The sequence below is a fragment of the Varanus komodoensis genome, unplaced genomic scaffold (assembly GCF_004798865.1).
Source record: "Varanus komodoensis strain SLA01 unplaced genomic scaffold, ASM479886v1 scaffold37, whole genome shotgun sequence".
NCBI lineage: Eukaryota > Metazoa > Chordata > Lepidosauria > Squamata > Varanidae > Varanus > Varanus komodoensis.
The window spans coordinates 1,064,319-1,082,658 of NW_025335889.1; the positions used below are offsets into that span (position 1 = coordinate 1,064,319).

Sequence of the window (18,340 nt, forward strand, 5' to 3'; positions counted from 1 at the left end):
AGTGTCAGAAGGACTGTTTGCCATTTTTATTTCAAAAGAGGATTATGCTCAGTTATGAACATATATTCATCATAGCCAAGAAGGCCTTTTTAAAAAATCTGAGGTTATGCCCAAGTTCTGGAGTCTGATCATAGGTAAACAATTCCTTTGTACCTATAATTATTATATCAAGACATCTTTTGTTAAACTGGAATAGAAATTAGTTATAAAATTATGGTCATGAGAACTCTATTTATCCAGTACTTGAAAATAAATCTCCATTACCTCAATTTGAATTGTTGGTCATTAATCAAATTTTTAAAGCTTACATATCCATTTTGAATCAAGGAAAGTAGACTGAAGTTTACTGAAATTATGGTAGTGCTGGAGAATTCATGAATTAAAGCTGGATTGATTTTATGTGAAAATTGTGATATAGTGATAATAATTATATAAGGGGGAAAGATCTGTGCTTTAAATGATGATGGATGAAATGTGAAATGAAAACATGCCTTTGGCATTTTCTTTAAAGGTTTCAATAGTTTCAATGCTGTAGTTTCAATTTTATTTATTTTTTTGTTTTCATTAGCATTATGCATGTCTGATAGTTACAGTTTTAAAATACTGAAAGAATTAGCTAATGCTGGAATTTATGCTGGCATTATCATGAACACTAACCAATAGATTCCTATTATTGTCATAATAAAATTAGCATCAGAACAAGAATCAACTTTTTCCTTCTGAACTGGAAAAGTTGTCAAAAGCCCAAAGCACTCTTTCTTCCAATAACCTAGCATGGAAAAGCATACTTTCCTTTTGAGTACAACAAAGACGCCACCAACTTTTCTCCACCACTGTTAAACTGTCATCAAGCAAAAAGAGTTACACTTATCTTAAAGACATTCCCATGAAGGTTAAGTCCAACTAATTTGAGAAACTTCTCTTCCATGGAAAATGTGTTTAAGATTCCACTCCTAACTTCCAAGCCTCAGCAGAATTTCTACAGCCTTATTGGCAAAGAAAATTAATAAACACCCCATAAAGGTATTTGCTGATTAAATAAATGTTTGCATAGCATTTCACAAACAAGGAGCAGCCCAGCAAACAGCCACCAGTAACCCCAACCTTATACCTATAAAGGGCTTGAAGTGATGTAGTCAACAAGTTAGCAAAAGGAGTGGAAACAGAAAGAATGTCTGCAAAAGTTCTCAAGGGTTCTCAGAGATGAGGAAATAAGGTTATGCTCCAAGAACTAAACTTAGCAAACCCCAATAAGTAGGCAAGTCATAAAAATCTGAGTAGATTGCATAAGAGGAAAGAGGGGAGAAACATTTCAGTCAACTTTTTTCATAAAATATGTGGGTGGGCATTATATAGCACTAGTCTAAGATTATGTTCACACAAACAAAACAAGCACCTGGTGGCTTGCTTTAATTCATGACACATGCTGGCAGCCATTTGCCTAATTATAGATCCAGGCATGGCTTTTAATTTTGTCCAAACCCAAGTGGTATATTTCGGGGTTATTTCCTCCTGAAACAAAGGGGGAATAATCCTCAAATAACCCATAGACTGGGAACATCAGTAATCAACTGGGCTGCTCTTGCAATTGGTGGGTCAGTGAGAACCCTAATCTGCCATTTTGTACAGATTAGACCTGGCATAAGGGCCAGACAACTTTTGGCAAGACAGCTGATGCACGTACACAGCATCTGTAAGCATATCAAACCACTGCATTATATGGGGAAATAAAAAGATACCATCTAGAGAGATAAGTTGCGCTGAATACTGTTGTAGGACTTACTCAATGGTGACAAGTGAAAGCAAGTGTGATGCATTCACGCAGCAAAAACAGAACAAATTAAAAAGTGGTAAATGCAAATAGGATGCATTTCTTGAGTAGTAATCCTTCACTATGTCATTACTTTTTTCATGTTTTTAAAAAGTTATCCCAACTTCAGCAGTAAAAAACCTTGCCTAAGTTTATTTTTCAAAGTGTTAACCAGTATTAACTTACAACTGAGCTACACTTGCTCCAATGCACTGGATGGATCATTGTGTCACAAGCAATGGAAATTAGTTGTGCAAACTGTTGTACAATTGTACAACTGTTGTACAATTACTGTTGTCCAAAGTAAGATGTACTAGGCTCCTTTCCTCATCATCTTGCATATGCAGAATAAACTCCTGGAATGAGGCCAGACAGAAAAAGTTGGGGATTCTGCTGGGTTTGTTTCCTCCATGGAGAATGACTTAGAGAACCTTAAGCCAAGCATTGCAGAAGACTTGCCACTCTAGGGGCCTTGAGGCAGATTGGTGTCCTGGGCCCTCAGGGGAGATAACTCAACCCATCCATTCAGGACAAAGGCAGCCCCCTCTCAGACTCAAGAAGATCCCAAATGGTCACCTAGCCCCAAGGAGCGGAGGACTCTAAAGGTCAAGGCCTGGCAGCTGCCGAAGAAGTGCCCATCGAAGGAATAAGGATTCCTCATGAGTAAATTTATACTTGTGAGCAAAGTTCATTACTTGCAGCTGTGCTCTGAGTGGGGCTCAAAAGCTCAGATGCAAAAGTCCTCAGTTCTAGGTACAGAGTTCTGGAACAATGTCTGTGCACCAGCCTTTAGATTCTTGCCTCATATTTCCCTGATAACCCTGAAACTCTCTCTGTTGTCTTGATATTGACTCTGCCGAATTCCATGGAGCTCTGTCCCTGCACCAGCACCAAGCAGGACAATCACTGCCACAGAATTGCTGTTGCTGAGATACACTGCCCCAGAATCCCGTAGTAAGTGGAGTGCATGGCATTGCACAGATCCCTTTGCTCGAACATCTGGTTGGTGTTGATGTTTGGGGAAGGTAAGTACAGAAATAATTTCTTCTAAGCAGCAAGAATGGCTCTTGCAGTTTCTTACCTTCTCAATACCTCAGCGCAAGACTCTGCCTTTTCCCTGCTGTCTATTTCTGAGAGTTCCAAAGAGCTCACAGATAATAGCTGGCTAGTCAGCAAAGCCCACATTTGCACAGCCCTGGCCCACATGTTTATTTTGTACCAGCTTGTCATGGTTATTACAGTTACTGCAGCTGTACAGTTGCACAAAAACATTGTCAGGGAGAGATGGAATGCAGAACCAGCTACTTTCAAAACAGATTTTTATGAAAACAAGACTCTAACCCATTCTGGAAGAGAAGGGAAAGAAGCTTCCATCCTTCCAAATAAATCTTCGTATACCTTTGTGACACATAGAAACATAAATGTTTAAAGCTTTCCTCTGTATTGTCTCTTTTTCTTTGGCTTTGAATTTTCCATTTTAGGCCTAATCAAACATCAAGTTAGCCCTGGACACAAGACAAATGTCTATGTTTTCTGAAGACAAAGGGCTGTTTAAAATAGACAGGGAAATGGTTTTGTTATCATTTTTTAAATCCTCATTTCATTTTCTTCTCTTGCTTCACTTCGTACTTCTGCATACCTCTTGCAGGATTTTATCATAATATTTAACTCAGTAATGTGCTTATAAAACCTCAAAAGCATATCATACTACAACAATTGTTGAAAAGATAACAGAAAAATCTCAAGGCTTTTTCTTGTGGGAGAAGGAATACACACGCACACATATACTACAAATCAGGAGCAACATGAAGGCCTAATTCCTTGAGCTCTTATTTCGGGGCCCTGAAATACTATTTATTTATAAAATTTGTATGTCCAATTACATGCATCTCTGAACGACTTACAAAATAAATAAACTGACCATCCACACTGATTGCAAATAAAATACAACAATAAAATTCAATATTAAAGCTTATTAAAATATTGATTAAATAAAAAAGTCTTAACCTGGTGCCAAAAAACATATAATGATGGTGCCAGGCAGACCTCTCTGGGAAGCGCATTCCATAGTCAGGGCGCCACCACAGAGAAGGCCCTCCTCCGGGTACTCTGTCTCCTTTCACAAAGGGGTCCCAGAGGAGGGCTTCTGTTGCCGATCTCAGGAGGCGGGAGGGCAAATAGGGAAAAAGGCATTCCTTAAGGTATCCTGGTCCCAAGCCGTTTAGGGCTTTATAGGTAATAACCAGCACCTTGAATTGAGCCCGAACTTCGATGGAAAGCCAATGGAGCTGATAGAGGACTGAGGTTATATGAGAATAATGCCCAATCTCCGAAAGCATCCTGGTAGCTCTATTTTGAACCATCTGAAGTATCCAGACTGTCTTCAAGGGCAGCCCCACGTAAAGCACATTACAGAAATCCAACTGGGAAGTAACCAATGTGTGTTGCTAGGCAATCCTCCTCCAGGTAGGGACACAGCTGATGGATTAGCCGAAGCTGAAGGAAAGTGCTCCTCGCCACTGCTGTCACTTGGGCTTCCAAGGACAGCTCTGGGTCAAGAACACTCCCAAGCTGTGGACCTTGTCCTTTAGAGGGAGTGCAACCCCGTCCAGGGCAAGGCCCAAGCCACCTACCCAGGAGCTCAAAATTTCAGCAACAGACTAACATCAGGCCAGTTCATTTGTCCCTAGTAAGCATGGGGGTGTCCCAAAAGAAAAACACCTGGCAGCTTCCATATATGCAGCAGAGCAATCCTGTTTCTGTGAACATTTATGGTACCCAAACACTATACATGTGCTTTAATCTGAATCATTGCTGGTAAGATAATCTCCCCATTTCTTCTAAGTCCAATGCATGTCTATATTGCACCTCTGCAAAAGATCCCAATATTTATTTGTTTATTTAGAATTTTTGTATGCCGTCCCATCGCTTATAGCCTCGGGACTGCTCACATAAATAAATATAATGTAAATACAATTAAAACCCAGAAACACCCTGGCTGCACAATTAAAACCTATAAATATTATCTAACATTATTGAAATATTTTTTAAATAAAAAGGTCTTAGGCTGGCACCAAAAGAAGTAACGACAGTGCCAGGCGGACCTCTCTGAGGAGGTCCGTGTCATTTGAGCACACATATATGGATGCAACTTTGTGCCCATGTATGATGCACCACCTGCATCCCTATGAATAAGAACATATAGTAACAAGGCAACTGTTCATAAAAACTGGCAAAATCTCGGTTTAAAAATGTATTATTCCTGGAAATCTGCTGGGTGGGGCATCTGACCCTCTAAGCCTAACCAGTTGAATCTAATTCCTCTGTTATACGCAGTACATGTACCGGCCTAGAACAAAATACATTTTAACTGTGAAAGCAGCTAGCTGCTGAAATTGTTTAAATTATCTCTGAGTCTGTCTGTATTTTATTTTTTTAAACTTTCTTTCTTTTTTCCTTGCCGTTTGTTTGTTTGTTTGTTTGGGAAATGCTTCAAAAAATCTCAAATCTGACATGGTATTAAATACTTTTTCTCAAAACTAAAAACTACACTGTGCCTATTAGCCTCTGAATAGAACACTATGCCATAACTGAAATAACACTTCAGATCACTCCTCTTCCCTTGCTCTGCTACACTATTAACTCCAGAATACAATCAAAAGGACTAGGAAGATTCACCTAATACAAGAAGACTAAAGAATATAGTCATGCCGCTTGACTGCTCCTCTTGTTGAGCTTGAACCCCAGTTTGCACTGGAAGGATAGGCTTGGCAGGTGTAGGAAGCACAAGCTTTGTGGTGAGGGCCAGAGTGGTATGAAGGGTGACATTGAACACTTCCTGGGTAGCATTTGTGAACCTGTAAGAGAATACAAACTTGGATCAGCCTAAGCAAAAATTGGACACCCCTCCCCCCCAAAAAAGCAAACTCAGGAGAACAGAACTTTGAGGGAATATGAAAGAAACACCTACTAATTTTTAATCTGTCTTAAGGTGGTCATCCCTAATTACAGGACCACATGTAAGTATTTTAATTTCAAGGCCTTTCAGAAGAATATCCCACCAGGTAGTTGACTCTTAGGAAAATTGTGAGTAGACTACATGAACAAGTATACCATGACACTTTTCTTCAGAGTACTGGAGCTCAACCCAATTTTTCCCTGGGCTCACACTCTATGAGGAATTACTTCCCCACAACAGACAGGTATGTGCAAGAGGTCTACAAGTTCCCAAGCCAGAAGAATCATGGAGTTCATTAGAAAACTAATTCCTTTGGGAGGGATTGAGGCTTATGTATTGCACTGATATCCTTTGTGAACAGAGATGCAGTAATACAATTCCAAACTGTATTTTATACCCTGACAGTCAGACACAGCTGCTTCAAAGGCATGTATCTTATGGGTGACTCAGCCTGCTTAAATAGATAACACTACCCGTCTCCCTAGGGGAGTACTGTTTCACAGGGAACCATCTTTCCCACTGCCCTTTGCCACACAGACCAGTGTGTGCAGCTTATTATTAATTGAAGTGCTTGCATGTTTATCATGGCATGACATTCACTGAACATTTCATCTCGGAAATCACCAGCTGGTTTTTCTCTGATAACCACCATTGCTAAATCTCTCACTGCAAGCCAGTTTGCTGACTCCACCTGTTTAGTTACTTTTTGTCTTTTTTTAAATCAAGCCGCCGTTGGTAGAAAACGTATGGCGAAAGGACATTAATCTGGTCCTCACCCCGATAGTGCACATGCAACAGTCTACACTGAATACAAGATTAGGAAGTGTTGTGTTTCAGCTCAATTAGGAGACCCCATCTGAGAAGGAAGCATGGGACCCTGCAGAAAACCCTAGCAAAGCACAGGGTTCTGAAGAGCACAGAATCTTGAATTACCTTGAATTACCTCAAGGGGCTCTTGCCGGAAGCTCTTGAAAACAACCCCTCCCCCCAACACACACACATATCCTCCCTGTCTTTCCCCCTTCACCCAATCCCCACCAGAAGGAATCCAAAGCCAACTGAGGAATGCCAAGTGGCTTCTTCAACATGCGTCTACTCAGGAGAAGGAAAAAGCCAAAAAGAGACCAGGTGTACCACAGATAATCAGCAGATAATCAAGCACAGGAGGAGCTGTCAATACAGATACAAACTTCTCAGTGCCTGTTGGCATGAAGGTTCTTTTCAGGCAGCCCGAGGAGTAAGCCCTTGTGAGCCTTTGTCTGGTTCTGACTGCTCTGGCTGTAATGTTCTCTTTGGCAGTCATGTACTTCTACTGTAGATCTCGCATCAATTCCTGCTACATTCTTGATCGCCAGTATGCTTGGAGCCCCATTATGAGAAGCTGCCCTGTCGTACAGAACTGCTATCTCCAATATAGTGCCTGATATGTCCACAGACATTCTCCTAACACCTGCCACCTCCCTGCCCTACCTATTTTTAACCTCATCAAGATGTCTGTGGACATCTTCAGTGCTATCTATTTCACTTCAAAAGGCTAGCATTTCTGGAGCTCAGGTCTTGCTTTCACCTTGTGCTTGGGCAAGTTACTTTTATTTTAGTCATACCAATTACTTTCTGGGGAATTAGAGTCATGTGACTGCCCACACACACACCACAGCAGACATTTTATGAAAGGACAAGCCTTCTTGAGAGCACCACAACATTCACAAAGTTCCTACCAACCCAAAGTGTTTGGGGACAGCAGCTATACATTGTGTTCCTTTAGTTCAGTATATGGGCATCAGGGGACCTCTCCAGAGTATCAGGGAAAGCATCAGTAACCCATCACTTATCATCTGATCCTGTTAATGACAGATGACTTGGAACTTCTGAATACAAACACTATCCTGGGCCTATGTCTGGAATGTGAAAGATTCACTGGCTAAAAGGCTGTTTATGATTGATACAAACACTGTGTGATGAAACCACTATGCTGTCAAAGATGCTTTTCGCCTGCACGTATGCTGTAAGAACTTTCCCATGACCCAAGAGTATTTGATAAGAAGCTATATCACAAAGCCAAAGACCTCATGAAATAAGTATTCACAGATGTGTATTCATGGTGCTTCAACTATAAAAGTGACTCATGTTTTACTGCCATTAAAACATGGGCATTCTGCCATATAGTACTGATCCTACAACAATTGTTGAAGGAAGGGCCAAAATAGTGACCTCTAATCACACACTGTGAGGAGCTTTCAGGGGGTATCACACAGTAAACCTAAGAAAAGCCGTGCTGGAAATGACCCAAAGGTCCATCTAGTTCAACATTCTGTTCAAAAAGTGGACAACCAGCTGCCCATGGGAAACCCACAAGCCAGACATGACCTCAACTGCACTTCTACACCCATGGTTTAATTGTGCCCTGTGTGAAGAAGCAATTCCTTTTATCTTTCCTGAATCTCCACCAATTTCATTCATAGAATGATTTCAAGTTCTAGTATTATGAGAGAAAAAGAAAACTGCCTCCTTAACCATATATTATTTTGTACACCTCTACCATGTCTTTCCTCTCTCCTCCTCCTCTCCTTAAGATAAACAATTCCAGTTGTTCTAACCTTTCCTTATAGGAGAGTTGCTTGAACTCCTTGATCGTGTGAATTGCTCATTTCTGCACTTTTCCCACAATGTCCTTTTTTAGGTGTGATTGACCAGAACTTTACATGCTATTCCAACTGTGGTCACACCACAGATCTGAAAAAAGGAGCTATTTTATTTTCTATTCTCTTCCTAATTGTGCCTAACATAGGGCTTGTCTTTTTCACAGCAGCCACATACTGAGTCGACATTTTCATTCAGTGTCAAACACAACCTCAAAATCTCTTTCTTGGTCACTCATCACTAGCTCACATCCCATCAGCTTACACTTGAAGGTCAGAGGTTTTTTGACCCAAAATGTATTACTTCACATTGGCTCACATTAAACTGCATTTGCCATTTTGATGCCCATTATCTCAGTATGGAGCGATCCTTTTGAAGCTCCTCTTAATTCCTTTTTGTTTACTGCCCTAAATACTTTGATGACATTGGCAAACTCGACCACCTCACTGCTCACTAATTCCAGACATTTCATGAGTAATCTGAAAGCATTGGTCCTGACACAGACCCCACTGTTTACACTCTTCCACTGAGAGAACTGACCATTTATTCTTACTCTCTGCTGTTTAAAGACTGCCAAAAGATAAAGGAGGTTTCTAGAGGGACAGAAAAACTCATTCACAAATTAGAGTGGAGTTATAAATTAAGACAAGATTTTTTAAAAGCCAATGCAGTTGCTTGGTCCTGAGGAAGCCTCTACTTTTCCGCAGAGATTAATTGCCTAAGAAGCAGAGCCTGTGGCTGATGACCCTGATAAAATGTTGGAGAATAGCAGGAAAAGGATACCCTGGTTGCTTGAGTCCACATGACATCAAATTTGGATATGAGTCTTCCCTGTGTGATGCAGAAAATTCACCGAGAATGACATGCTGGACAATTTGCAGCAGAAAGCTGGCAAGGATAATGGGAATAGGTGTGTGCACTCCGACTGAATGATGATAACAGGATGAAAGGCATGAGATGGAGTTACAGAGCTGAGGCTGTATGACACTGCCTTGGGAATAAATTAATTGGGCTTGTACTGCACAACTTATAACACACTTCTAGTTTTCTGGTGAGGAATGGACAACACTGTAGACCCTTCCTTCAAGCCTCTCCAAAATATTTAGGATACTTTGGCTACCTTCACAAAAGCAACATCTAGACTTGATTAGACCATTTGAAGCCTTGCCACAGGTGATTAAGTCAGCTTGACCAAGTTGGTAAGAATGTTGCAGTCTTGAATGAGACAGTAGATATTCTGCTTTACTGAGGGAAGAGTTTGGGACAAATTAGAAGGGGGACGGGGACTAGTCACATTTGAAGAAGACAGAAACACCACATGGAAATCTGAGGTGCTTTCAAAGAGGCAGTATAGAGGGGAAAATAGCATGGTTTGGTGAGGGAAGTGGATTTCAGCAGATGCTTCTTCCCTTCTCCTCACCAAATGACCCTCAGTTTTTGAGTGCAGTCAGCTGTAGCCCTCAGAAAGCACACAGCATGCATGTTCGTAGCCAGTTCTTGCCATGGATGAGGCAGGTGAATGGGCAGCAAAGATGCAAGAGGCAGCTGTCGTATTTGCATGTTACGATGCAGTTAGGCATTCAAGGCATGCAGATGCAGCAGAGCAGGAATATCCAGCACATAGCCGCACATGGAAAACTAGAATGGCACCACATGTTGCTGCATGATGCCAAAGGAACTCATCTTTGGGGTGTTCCAGCTAGGATAAAAAGGGTATCTCAACATTAGCAAATGCATGTGGAGATCAGCAATAAGAAAAGGAAACTCAACCCTCTTTACTTTCCTTACTGCTACTTGCTTAAGGTTCATGTATGTTATTGAGCTCCATTGTCTTCAAGCCAATAACCAGTTCTCACTGAAGAAGTGGGGAAGCATTCCCCTATCTATCTAATGTTCTAATTATTTGGAGAAGCAGCCTTGCTTAGATGGAGGAAGCATACAGATGCCACATCCTTTCCCATCTAAGACATCTCCAAAGCACTTAGAAGGCCCTTGCTGAAGCTGAGGAGGAAGATGCAGTAAGTTAGTTCCCTTCTGGAAAGTCAATCAGTGTGGTGTAGTGCTTCGAGTGTTGGACTAGGATTTGGGCTATCTGTCCCCATGCAGCCATGAACTTACTGGATAACTTTGGGGCTAGTCCCTAATCCTCAGACTAACCAACCTCACAGGTTGTTGTGAGGATAAAATGGAAAGGAAGAGGATCATATAACACACCTTGGATACCCTGCAAGAGGAAAGGGTGGAGCATAAATATAACAACAATACAAGAACTCCAGGCATGTGCTGATCAATTTGAGGGCTGTAGCTGACTGCAATCAGAAGTGCAGAAATGTTTAGTGTATTGGGGATAGGGAGAAGATAGCATACACACACACAAACCCACTTCCTCACCGAACAGTCTCAGTTTTAGCATGCTATTATTGGATGAGAATCAGTTGGTACAGCTCAAGGATGTGGACAAGGTACTTGGGCAAGTTTGTGCAACCACCTCTGCACTGGATTCTTGTCCCTGGAAGCCAGGAAGAAAAGAACCACTAGCTGGGCCAAGGAGGTGATGAATTCCTCCTTGAGAGAGGAAATGGTCCTATGCTGCTTAAAGAGGCTGTGGTGAGACCACGTCTGAAAAAGTTCTCCCTTGAAGCAGAAAATCTGAATAACTTTAGGCCAGTAGCAAACATCCCCTATTGGAAAAGGTTCTAGATAGGGTGGTTGCCAATCAGCTCCAAGCACTCTTGGATGAGACTGATTATCTAGATCCATTTCAGCCGGGTTCAGCCCTGCTTTTGGCACACACACAGCCTTGATTGCCCTGTATGATGACTTATGCTGGGAGAGAGACGGGGTACCCTGTTGATCCTACTGGACCTCTCAGAGGCTTTCAGTACCATCAACCATGGTATCCCTTTGGAGTGGCTGTCTGAGTTGGGATTGAGGGGCACTGCTCTGCAGTGGTTCCACTCCTATTTGGATGGTAGGCTCCAGAAGGTAGTCCTTAGGGGATACTGTTCTGCTCCAATACAAGGTTCCTTGGGGTTCCCCATGTTATTTAACATCTACATGACACTGCAGAGTGAGGTAATCTGGAATTTCAGAGTGTGTTGCTCTAAGTAACATACAGCTGTTTCTCCTTTTCCTCTTCAGTAGCTGAGACTGTGGGTGTGCTAAACTGGTGTCTGGCTGCAACCGTGGACAAGATGAGGGCTAACAAACTGAAGCTCAGTCTAGACCAGACTGCTGGTGGGTGGCTCTTCTGACCAGATAGAGGGAATCCAACTTGTTCTAAATGGGGCTGCACTCCCCTTGAAGGAGCAGGTTTGTGTTTGGGGGTGCTCCTTGAACAATTTCTATCACTTCAGGACTTTCTCAGTGGTGTCCCCCCCACCCCATCTATAGAATAACCTCCCGACAGCAGTCTGGCTGGCACCACATCTTTTCAGCACAGGGTTACGATGACCCTCTTTTCTGAGGCTTTAAAAAACTTACTTGGTCATCCGGGGGTTTGAGAGGGATCACCAAGTGTTTCACAGAATCATTCTTGTCTATTTCTGTTATATTTTCAAGCTGTTATAAACTTTTTCTAATTTTGATATTTTACGGGCTGTGTAGACCACCTAGACAGCTTCTACTGTGAGACAGTATAGAAATGAAATAAATGTGTGGAGGCCTGAGCTGCACATTTGCACTTGCAATGAGATGGTTGTAGGTAATGTTGTCCTCTCATTCTGGATTTACCCTGTCTGTTTTTTTCAAATAGTTTCCTTGGGAAGCCTTACAAAGAGCCCAAGCCGTTTGTTTAACAAGGGGCTGTTATCGAGATGATTTGCATTGAACACAAGTTTGGAGGATACGACAAAAAAGCCTAAATAAATCCATGCACCAGGGAAACCACTAAGGGAGGCCTTATGTGCCAGCAGTGAAGTGGCACTGACGGGTTAATTTCTAGAACATCCTTCCCCAGCAAGTGCCCTCCAGGTTCCTTAAATTCAACTCCCATCAGTACCAGGCAACATGACACATGCTCAGCGATGAGGGAAGCTGTAGTTCATTAACTTGACCTGAAAGTCTTTGGGTTGGCTGTGGTGACACAGGGGTGTTCGTTCACCTGCGCCACTTGCAAGTACCTAGCCCTCTTCCTTGCACACCTGTCCGAGGTCGGCCAACGAGAACATAAACCCTTGCCCTATCACCTTTTCCCATTACACGTCAGAGATCTCGGGCAAGGTGCCTGAAACCAACCACGCCTATTACCCCATGCCTCCATCAACCTAGGTCAGCCCAGATGTGTTAGGACTGCAATTCCCATCATCCCCAGCCAGGCCATGCTGAGGAAGGCTGACCTATCTCGACCTACCGATGGGGGATCAACCATCGCCTCCCCCCTTCCAGTCCATCAGGGAAACCCCGCCCCGCCTTCCCCGGCTTCTCAAACGGAAGCCACTCACTCCGTTTGCGCCATTTTCTCTCCTTCTTCTCTCAGGTCTTAACCGAAAGAAAGCAATATTCCTCGCCCCGCCACCCGCCCTGAAACCATAGAGCGCCGGAGCGCCAAACGGTCCTAGCAGCACACTTCCGGGTTGTCCCTGCGACACTCTGGCCAGCGTCTGCGTGACGCAGCTATCTCTACGGGCGAAGCCAGGGCGAGGCGGGGTGGGGGTGGCAGCGATCGTAAGCGCGCTCGCGCGTGCTCTCGCTTGGCGCTGGCGTGTTTGACGCCTGACGTCACGCCCGAGGCTTCCGGCACCGAGCGGGACGCGCCCTTTCTTGCGGGGGGGGGGGCGAGTTTTCCGGGTTGGTGGGAAAGGAGGCGGGGTGGGAGAGTTTCCGAGCAACGGCGTGCCTGCCTTTGCGCAACGGCACCATGCGGAAACGCCGAACGAGGCGCTCCGGTCTCCTGCCGCAGCTGCTGCTGCGCGGAAGAGGGGTGCATGATTTTCAAGGCGCAGGCTGACCCGCTTCATAAGAGCATCCATGCTGCAGCAGTCCGAGCCGCGTTCTGTTCACACAACCAGCTGAGTAGGATATGCCCCGAGTAGAGCGTGAGTGCAAGTGCACCTTCTCACCTGTATTCCCAATACCTGGTGCACATAAGCATACTGCCTCTGATACTGCAGGTAGCATAGAGCCAGCAGGACTAATGGCCACTGATGGCCTTGTGCAGGAATTTGTCCATTCTCCGTTTAAAGCTATGCAAATCGCTGTCCGTCACCGCCTGATGGGAAAGTGAATCCCATAGTACTATGTTAGTACTTCCTTTTATCCTAAATCTTTCTCTAATCATCTTTGTGAGATGTGTCTGAATTCTGGTGCTACCAAAGAGGGAGAAATAGCCACTTTTTGATGACCGTGTATAATTCTATACACTGTCATTTTTTAGAAATACCAGATGTTGTAATCTTTCAATACTGGGAAAGTTCACTAGGAATAAGCCTTGAAGGCTGAATTTGCATCAGTCACTGAGAGATCGGAAGTGATCTATGGCAGTGATCTGTTCATTGGAAAACTTCAAGCCCATGGGCAAATTCCACCCTTTCTCCCCCTTTTCGTGATTACTAATCTTTTGGGATTTTGAGGATTTTGTGCAGTTTCTTATGCATTCTAAAAGGCTGAACTAAATCTTCTAAAGTTTAGTTACTAGCAGTAAGAGCTTTAAGCTTAAAATATGCTGCTATTTTTGTTGCTATGCACTACAGAAATAGGCCTGGAAAAGTTTCTCTGAAATTGAATTTAGCCTTCCAGAGAAGTGGTTAATGCGTCATTATGAAAAGTCCCTTGTCATGCAGTTCTATTTCTCCTCATCTTCAACAAGTGAGGCTGTAGATGTGCTAAACTGGTGCCTGGCTGCAACAATGGACTGAATGGCTAACAAACTGAAGCTTAATCCAGACCAGGTTGAGATGCTGTTGGTGTGGGTGGCTTTTCTGACCAGATGGAGGAAATTCAAACTATTCTTCCCTTGAAGTAGCAGGTTTGTAACTTGGGGCTGCTTCTTGAACCATTTTTGTCACTTGACGCCCAATGACTTCAATGGCTCAGCTGCACCTCTATCTGGGCAGAGATAGTGTGCTCTCAGTAATCAATGCTCTGTCATCTCTAAATTAGTTTACTACAATACCCTTTACCTGGGGCTGCCCTTGAGGACTGTTCAGAAGCTGCAGCTTGTGCAAAACATGGAATCCAAACTAATAATAGGGACCAGGCTGTCTGATCATATAACACCAATTCTGGGCTGCTTGCACTTGCTGCTGTCAGGGAATGCCGGATTAGCAGCCCACAAGAACGTACACTCAGATCCAAATGGAGACGTCTGTGTTACGAACCTCAGCAATTTTATTGGTAAAAACACCCAGGAAACCCCTCTGCAGAAACAAACCTTCATGAGCAGTGCTTTTGGGTAGAAGTATGCCCACCAACTACAAAATTCCAGAACATATGCAGAGTGTTTTCACTGTGAGAAGTCTGCAGAAGGGACATAACACAATAGTACAGCAAAATAATGGTGATTATAGGACATTGGTCATCAGAAAGGCACATGAATCATTACAGGTCTTGGGTGTGAGCTTGAACATGTAAACGAGTGATTGCCATACTGTTAGTAGAAGAATGGTTGCAGTACAACTTTTCTTGGGAGCTGCATCCTCCAGAAGATTAACTTTTGCAGCTAAATATAGTAGCTGCCTCAGGCGAGCAGTGTAAGGGCCAGGAAGTGGACAGCAGCTGTGACCAGGGTGCTGTTGTGTGAGACAAAGTCCTGCAACAAGCTCCCCACTGAGGTCTGCCTGACACCACCTTATTATCTTTTTGGTGCCATTCAAGACTTTTCTTTACCACAGGGCGTTTGATTAATTGGGGCTTTGTTATAACTGTTTAATCAGGATCAATCAGGTTTTATCTTTCATAATTTGTTGGAATTTTGTGTGTGTTTTAAATGTGGTTTTTTTCAAATTTAAAATTGTTAAAAAATTTATGTTCTTAATGTTCTGTACTGTGCTGCATTGTAAACCACCCAGAGAGCTTCAGCTGTTGGGCTGAATGGAAGTCAACAACAACAGTTCCTAGTCTGCTTGTAAGCACAAAGTAAAAACTAGCTTCAGTTTGGGCTGGCTCAGGTTTTTAGGATTTATAGAGAAACTGCTAATGCTCAAAAATATAGCATTATTTTGCTATATTTTGCAAATTGGAGAGTCTAAGTTACTGTAAGTTTAAAATGCACACACATTTGCAATAACTCAGCCTTTCCAAACCACATCCCTTCACAAATCTTTGTTTGTTGTCCATTCCAATGACCCCTTGATTATTTTACTCTCCACTGCATAAAATATGCCCACTCCCAGGGGGAAAGTTAACATATGTTCCCCTTCAGTGGATGCTAGGGCAGAGCAGGAGCTTAGCCACAACTTTCCTTGCTTTTAAAAGAAATCCCTCTAATCAAGTTGGTTGCAGTAGCAGTTGGACCAACCTACCTAGAGCTACGTATATTAGGAGGCAGGCTAGCGAAGTTGTGAGCTCTTTTGGTGTCAGGCATTCTAGTGGCAAAGTGCCTCAGCCCCAGAGTGCCTCGGTACCAGCATGCAAGTGAGTTTTGTGGTTCTGCAAGTTTGACAACAGGATAAGAAGGCCAGGGCAACGAACTCTGTCATTTCTTACAATAAGTAACTCTTAACTGTAAATTAATAACCGAAAGAAAGTTCTTCACCTTCTCCTAGTGAAAAGCGAAACAAATCTACTATTATTGATTAAGCAACAACAGAAACAACCAAGTTATAAAAGTAGAATACTAGGAGGGGTATGGGGCTATCCAGGTGTATCTCACGGAGTGTCACATGTATGACTGTCTGCTAGCTGGACAGAAACAGAGAAACAGAGAGAGTCAGAAGGGGTCTTCTGGGCCATCTAGTCTGACCCCCGGCTCCAGCTGGCTCTGCTCATGACATGCCTACCATGTGCATGCCCATGATAGGCATGTCATGGGTGAGTTTGAAGCCGAGGCTGCTGACCCGGAGAAGCTAAGAGAGGCAGAGAGGTTGGCCAGTGAGATCCTGAGGGACCAGACAGCCAGGTCCTAATTCCTGGATGACAACTCTCCCGTTGTCATAGAAAATGGGGTCTTGGGGAATGATGGTGTGATTCAGAGGAAGTGCAAAATGTCCCTTAGAAGGGTCGCATTCCTTGGAAGATGAGTATTTATTCTGTTGCACCAAGGATGTTTCTCTGGGACTGGGGGGTTTGTGGTAGTAGGAGATTCAATCATTAGACATGCAGATAGCTTGATTTGTCATGGGCATGTAGAATACATGGTGAATTTCTTGCCTGGGGTGAAGTTTGCAGGTATTACACACTATCTAAATAGCTTTGTAGATGCTGCTGGGATGAAGTCAGCAGGCATAGTCCATGTGATGGCATGGGAAAATGCAGTAGCAGTTCCTGGAAGCTAAATGTAGATTGCTAGGTAGAAGATTAAAATCCATGACCACTGAGATGGCTTTCTCTGAAATGTTACCTGTGCCATGTGCAGGGCCAGCTAGACAAATGCAGGTGGGAAGTCTTGATGCATGGATGAAAGTCATTTATGGAGGAAGCATTCAGATTTGTTAGGCACTGTGGAACATTTTATGACAAGCTGGGCAGGTGCAAAACGGTCAGGTACTATTTGAACCAAAATGGGATCAGACTAGTGGTACAAAACATTTAAAAAGTGGCAGAGCAGCAGAAGGAAGCATTCAGTTTGAGTCAAACTATCAAAAAATTTGATCGCCCAAATGCAGGAGCAGAGGAAATAGGCCATGAGTATTTGAATATGTTGAAATATGATAACCAGTCAAAGAGGACTCATTGCCAAAACAGAATTTGCACATGTGGAGAGATGTTTGAAGAAGGAAATTAAATATTGATGTTTCTGTGCAAACGCTATAAGTCCCTTGGCCAAACAGGAGTGCTGGAGTGCCTGGTTATGTAGTGGGTATTACATTGTTGTTGTTCTGTGTTGTCAAGTCATGTCTGATTTATACTGACCCTATGAATGAAAGCTGTCCAAAAGTTCTGTCCATCCCAACTTAGTTTTTATAAATTAAGGGTTATTTATGGCTTTCTTTATGGAATGAACCCATCTCATATTTGGTCTTCCTTTTCTTCCATCTTTGACTTTCCCTAGCATAATTGGCTTCTCCATGGAGTCTTGACTTCTCATAATGTGCCCAAATTATGACAGCCTCAGTTTCATCATTCTTGCTTCCAGGGAAAGTTCTAACTTTATTTCATCTAGGACCAACTTGTTCATCTTTCTGTTAGGCCAGGATATAGGTCAAGCTCTCCTCCAGCACCATGTTTTGAATGCATCTGGTGGAATGGAGTGAAGCACTAGGCTACGGTCATCTCTGCATAGGAAGGCAATTGGTTCTTTTATTTGGATCCAGATGCAATGAGTACTCCAGTGAATGTAAACAAACTTTTGTAAACAGTTTGTTATCAAAGCTGAATAACATACTACCTTATACTATTAGCTGTAAGTGGCAAAACAAAAAGGATAAAGCATAATATACATTATTGTTAAGTTGAGCTTTTCAATTCTCATTCTGTTGCTAGGATCTCCAGAAGATGCCCAATACACAGCACCTTTGCAGTTCAAGTCTGTTCCAAGGCTTATGACCTACAATATCCTTAAGAATTATATATAGGCAACCCTGAGAGAAAGATGATTTCATAATTATATACACCTGTTTTCAAAGGCTAGTTTATCAGCCTGGCAGCCAATATACAGCCTTGTGCCTCTAAGCTGAAGTAACTGGACAGTGGCCAGCTTAGGAAGCCTCCCACATTCCAGGATAACAGATCCTCTCATTCATTTAGATAATATACAACACCTGCAAATTGTTTAGACTTTAAGCCATGAGATTTCTACCGAAAGATAGGAAAAACAGGTTGTTTCAAGCCAACTG

The 18,340-nt window shown here is 42.9% G+C and overlaps 1 protein-coding gene across 2 annotated transcripts in view; it reads right to left on the reverse strand.

Moving 5' to 3' along the window:
• Positions 1-12,963, reverse strand: part of SLC9A8 (solute carrier family 9 member A8) — a 71,030-nt gene extending 58,067 nt beyond the window's left edge. For both annotated transcript variants that reach the window (XM_044440194.1, XM_044440193.1), the window contains exons 1-2: positions 12,851-12,963; positions 5,489-5,667 (exon numbers count right to left, since the gene is read on the reverse strand). In XM_044440194.1, coding sequence (XP_044296129.1) covers positions 5,489-5,667; positions 12,851-12,864 — 193 coding nt within the window. In that variant the 5' untranslated portion in view covers positions 12,865-12,963. The remainder of the gene's footprint in view (positions 1-5,488; positions 5,668-12,850) is intronic.
• Positions 12,964-18,340: the final 5,377 nt, after the last annotated feature.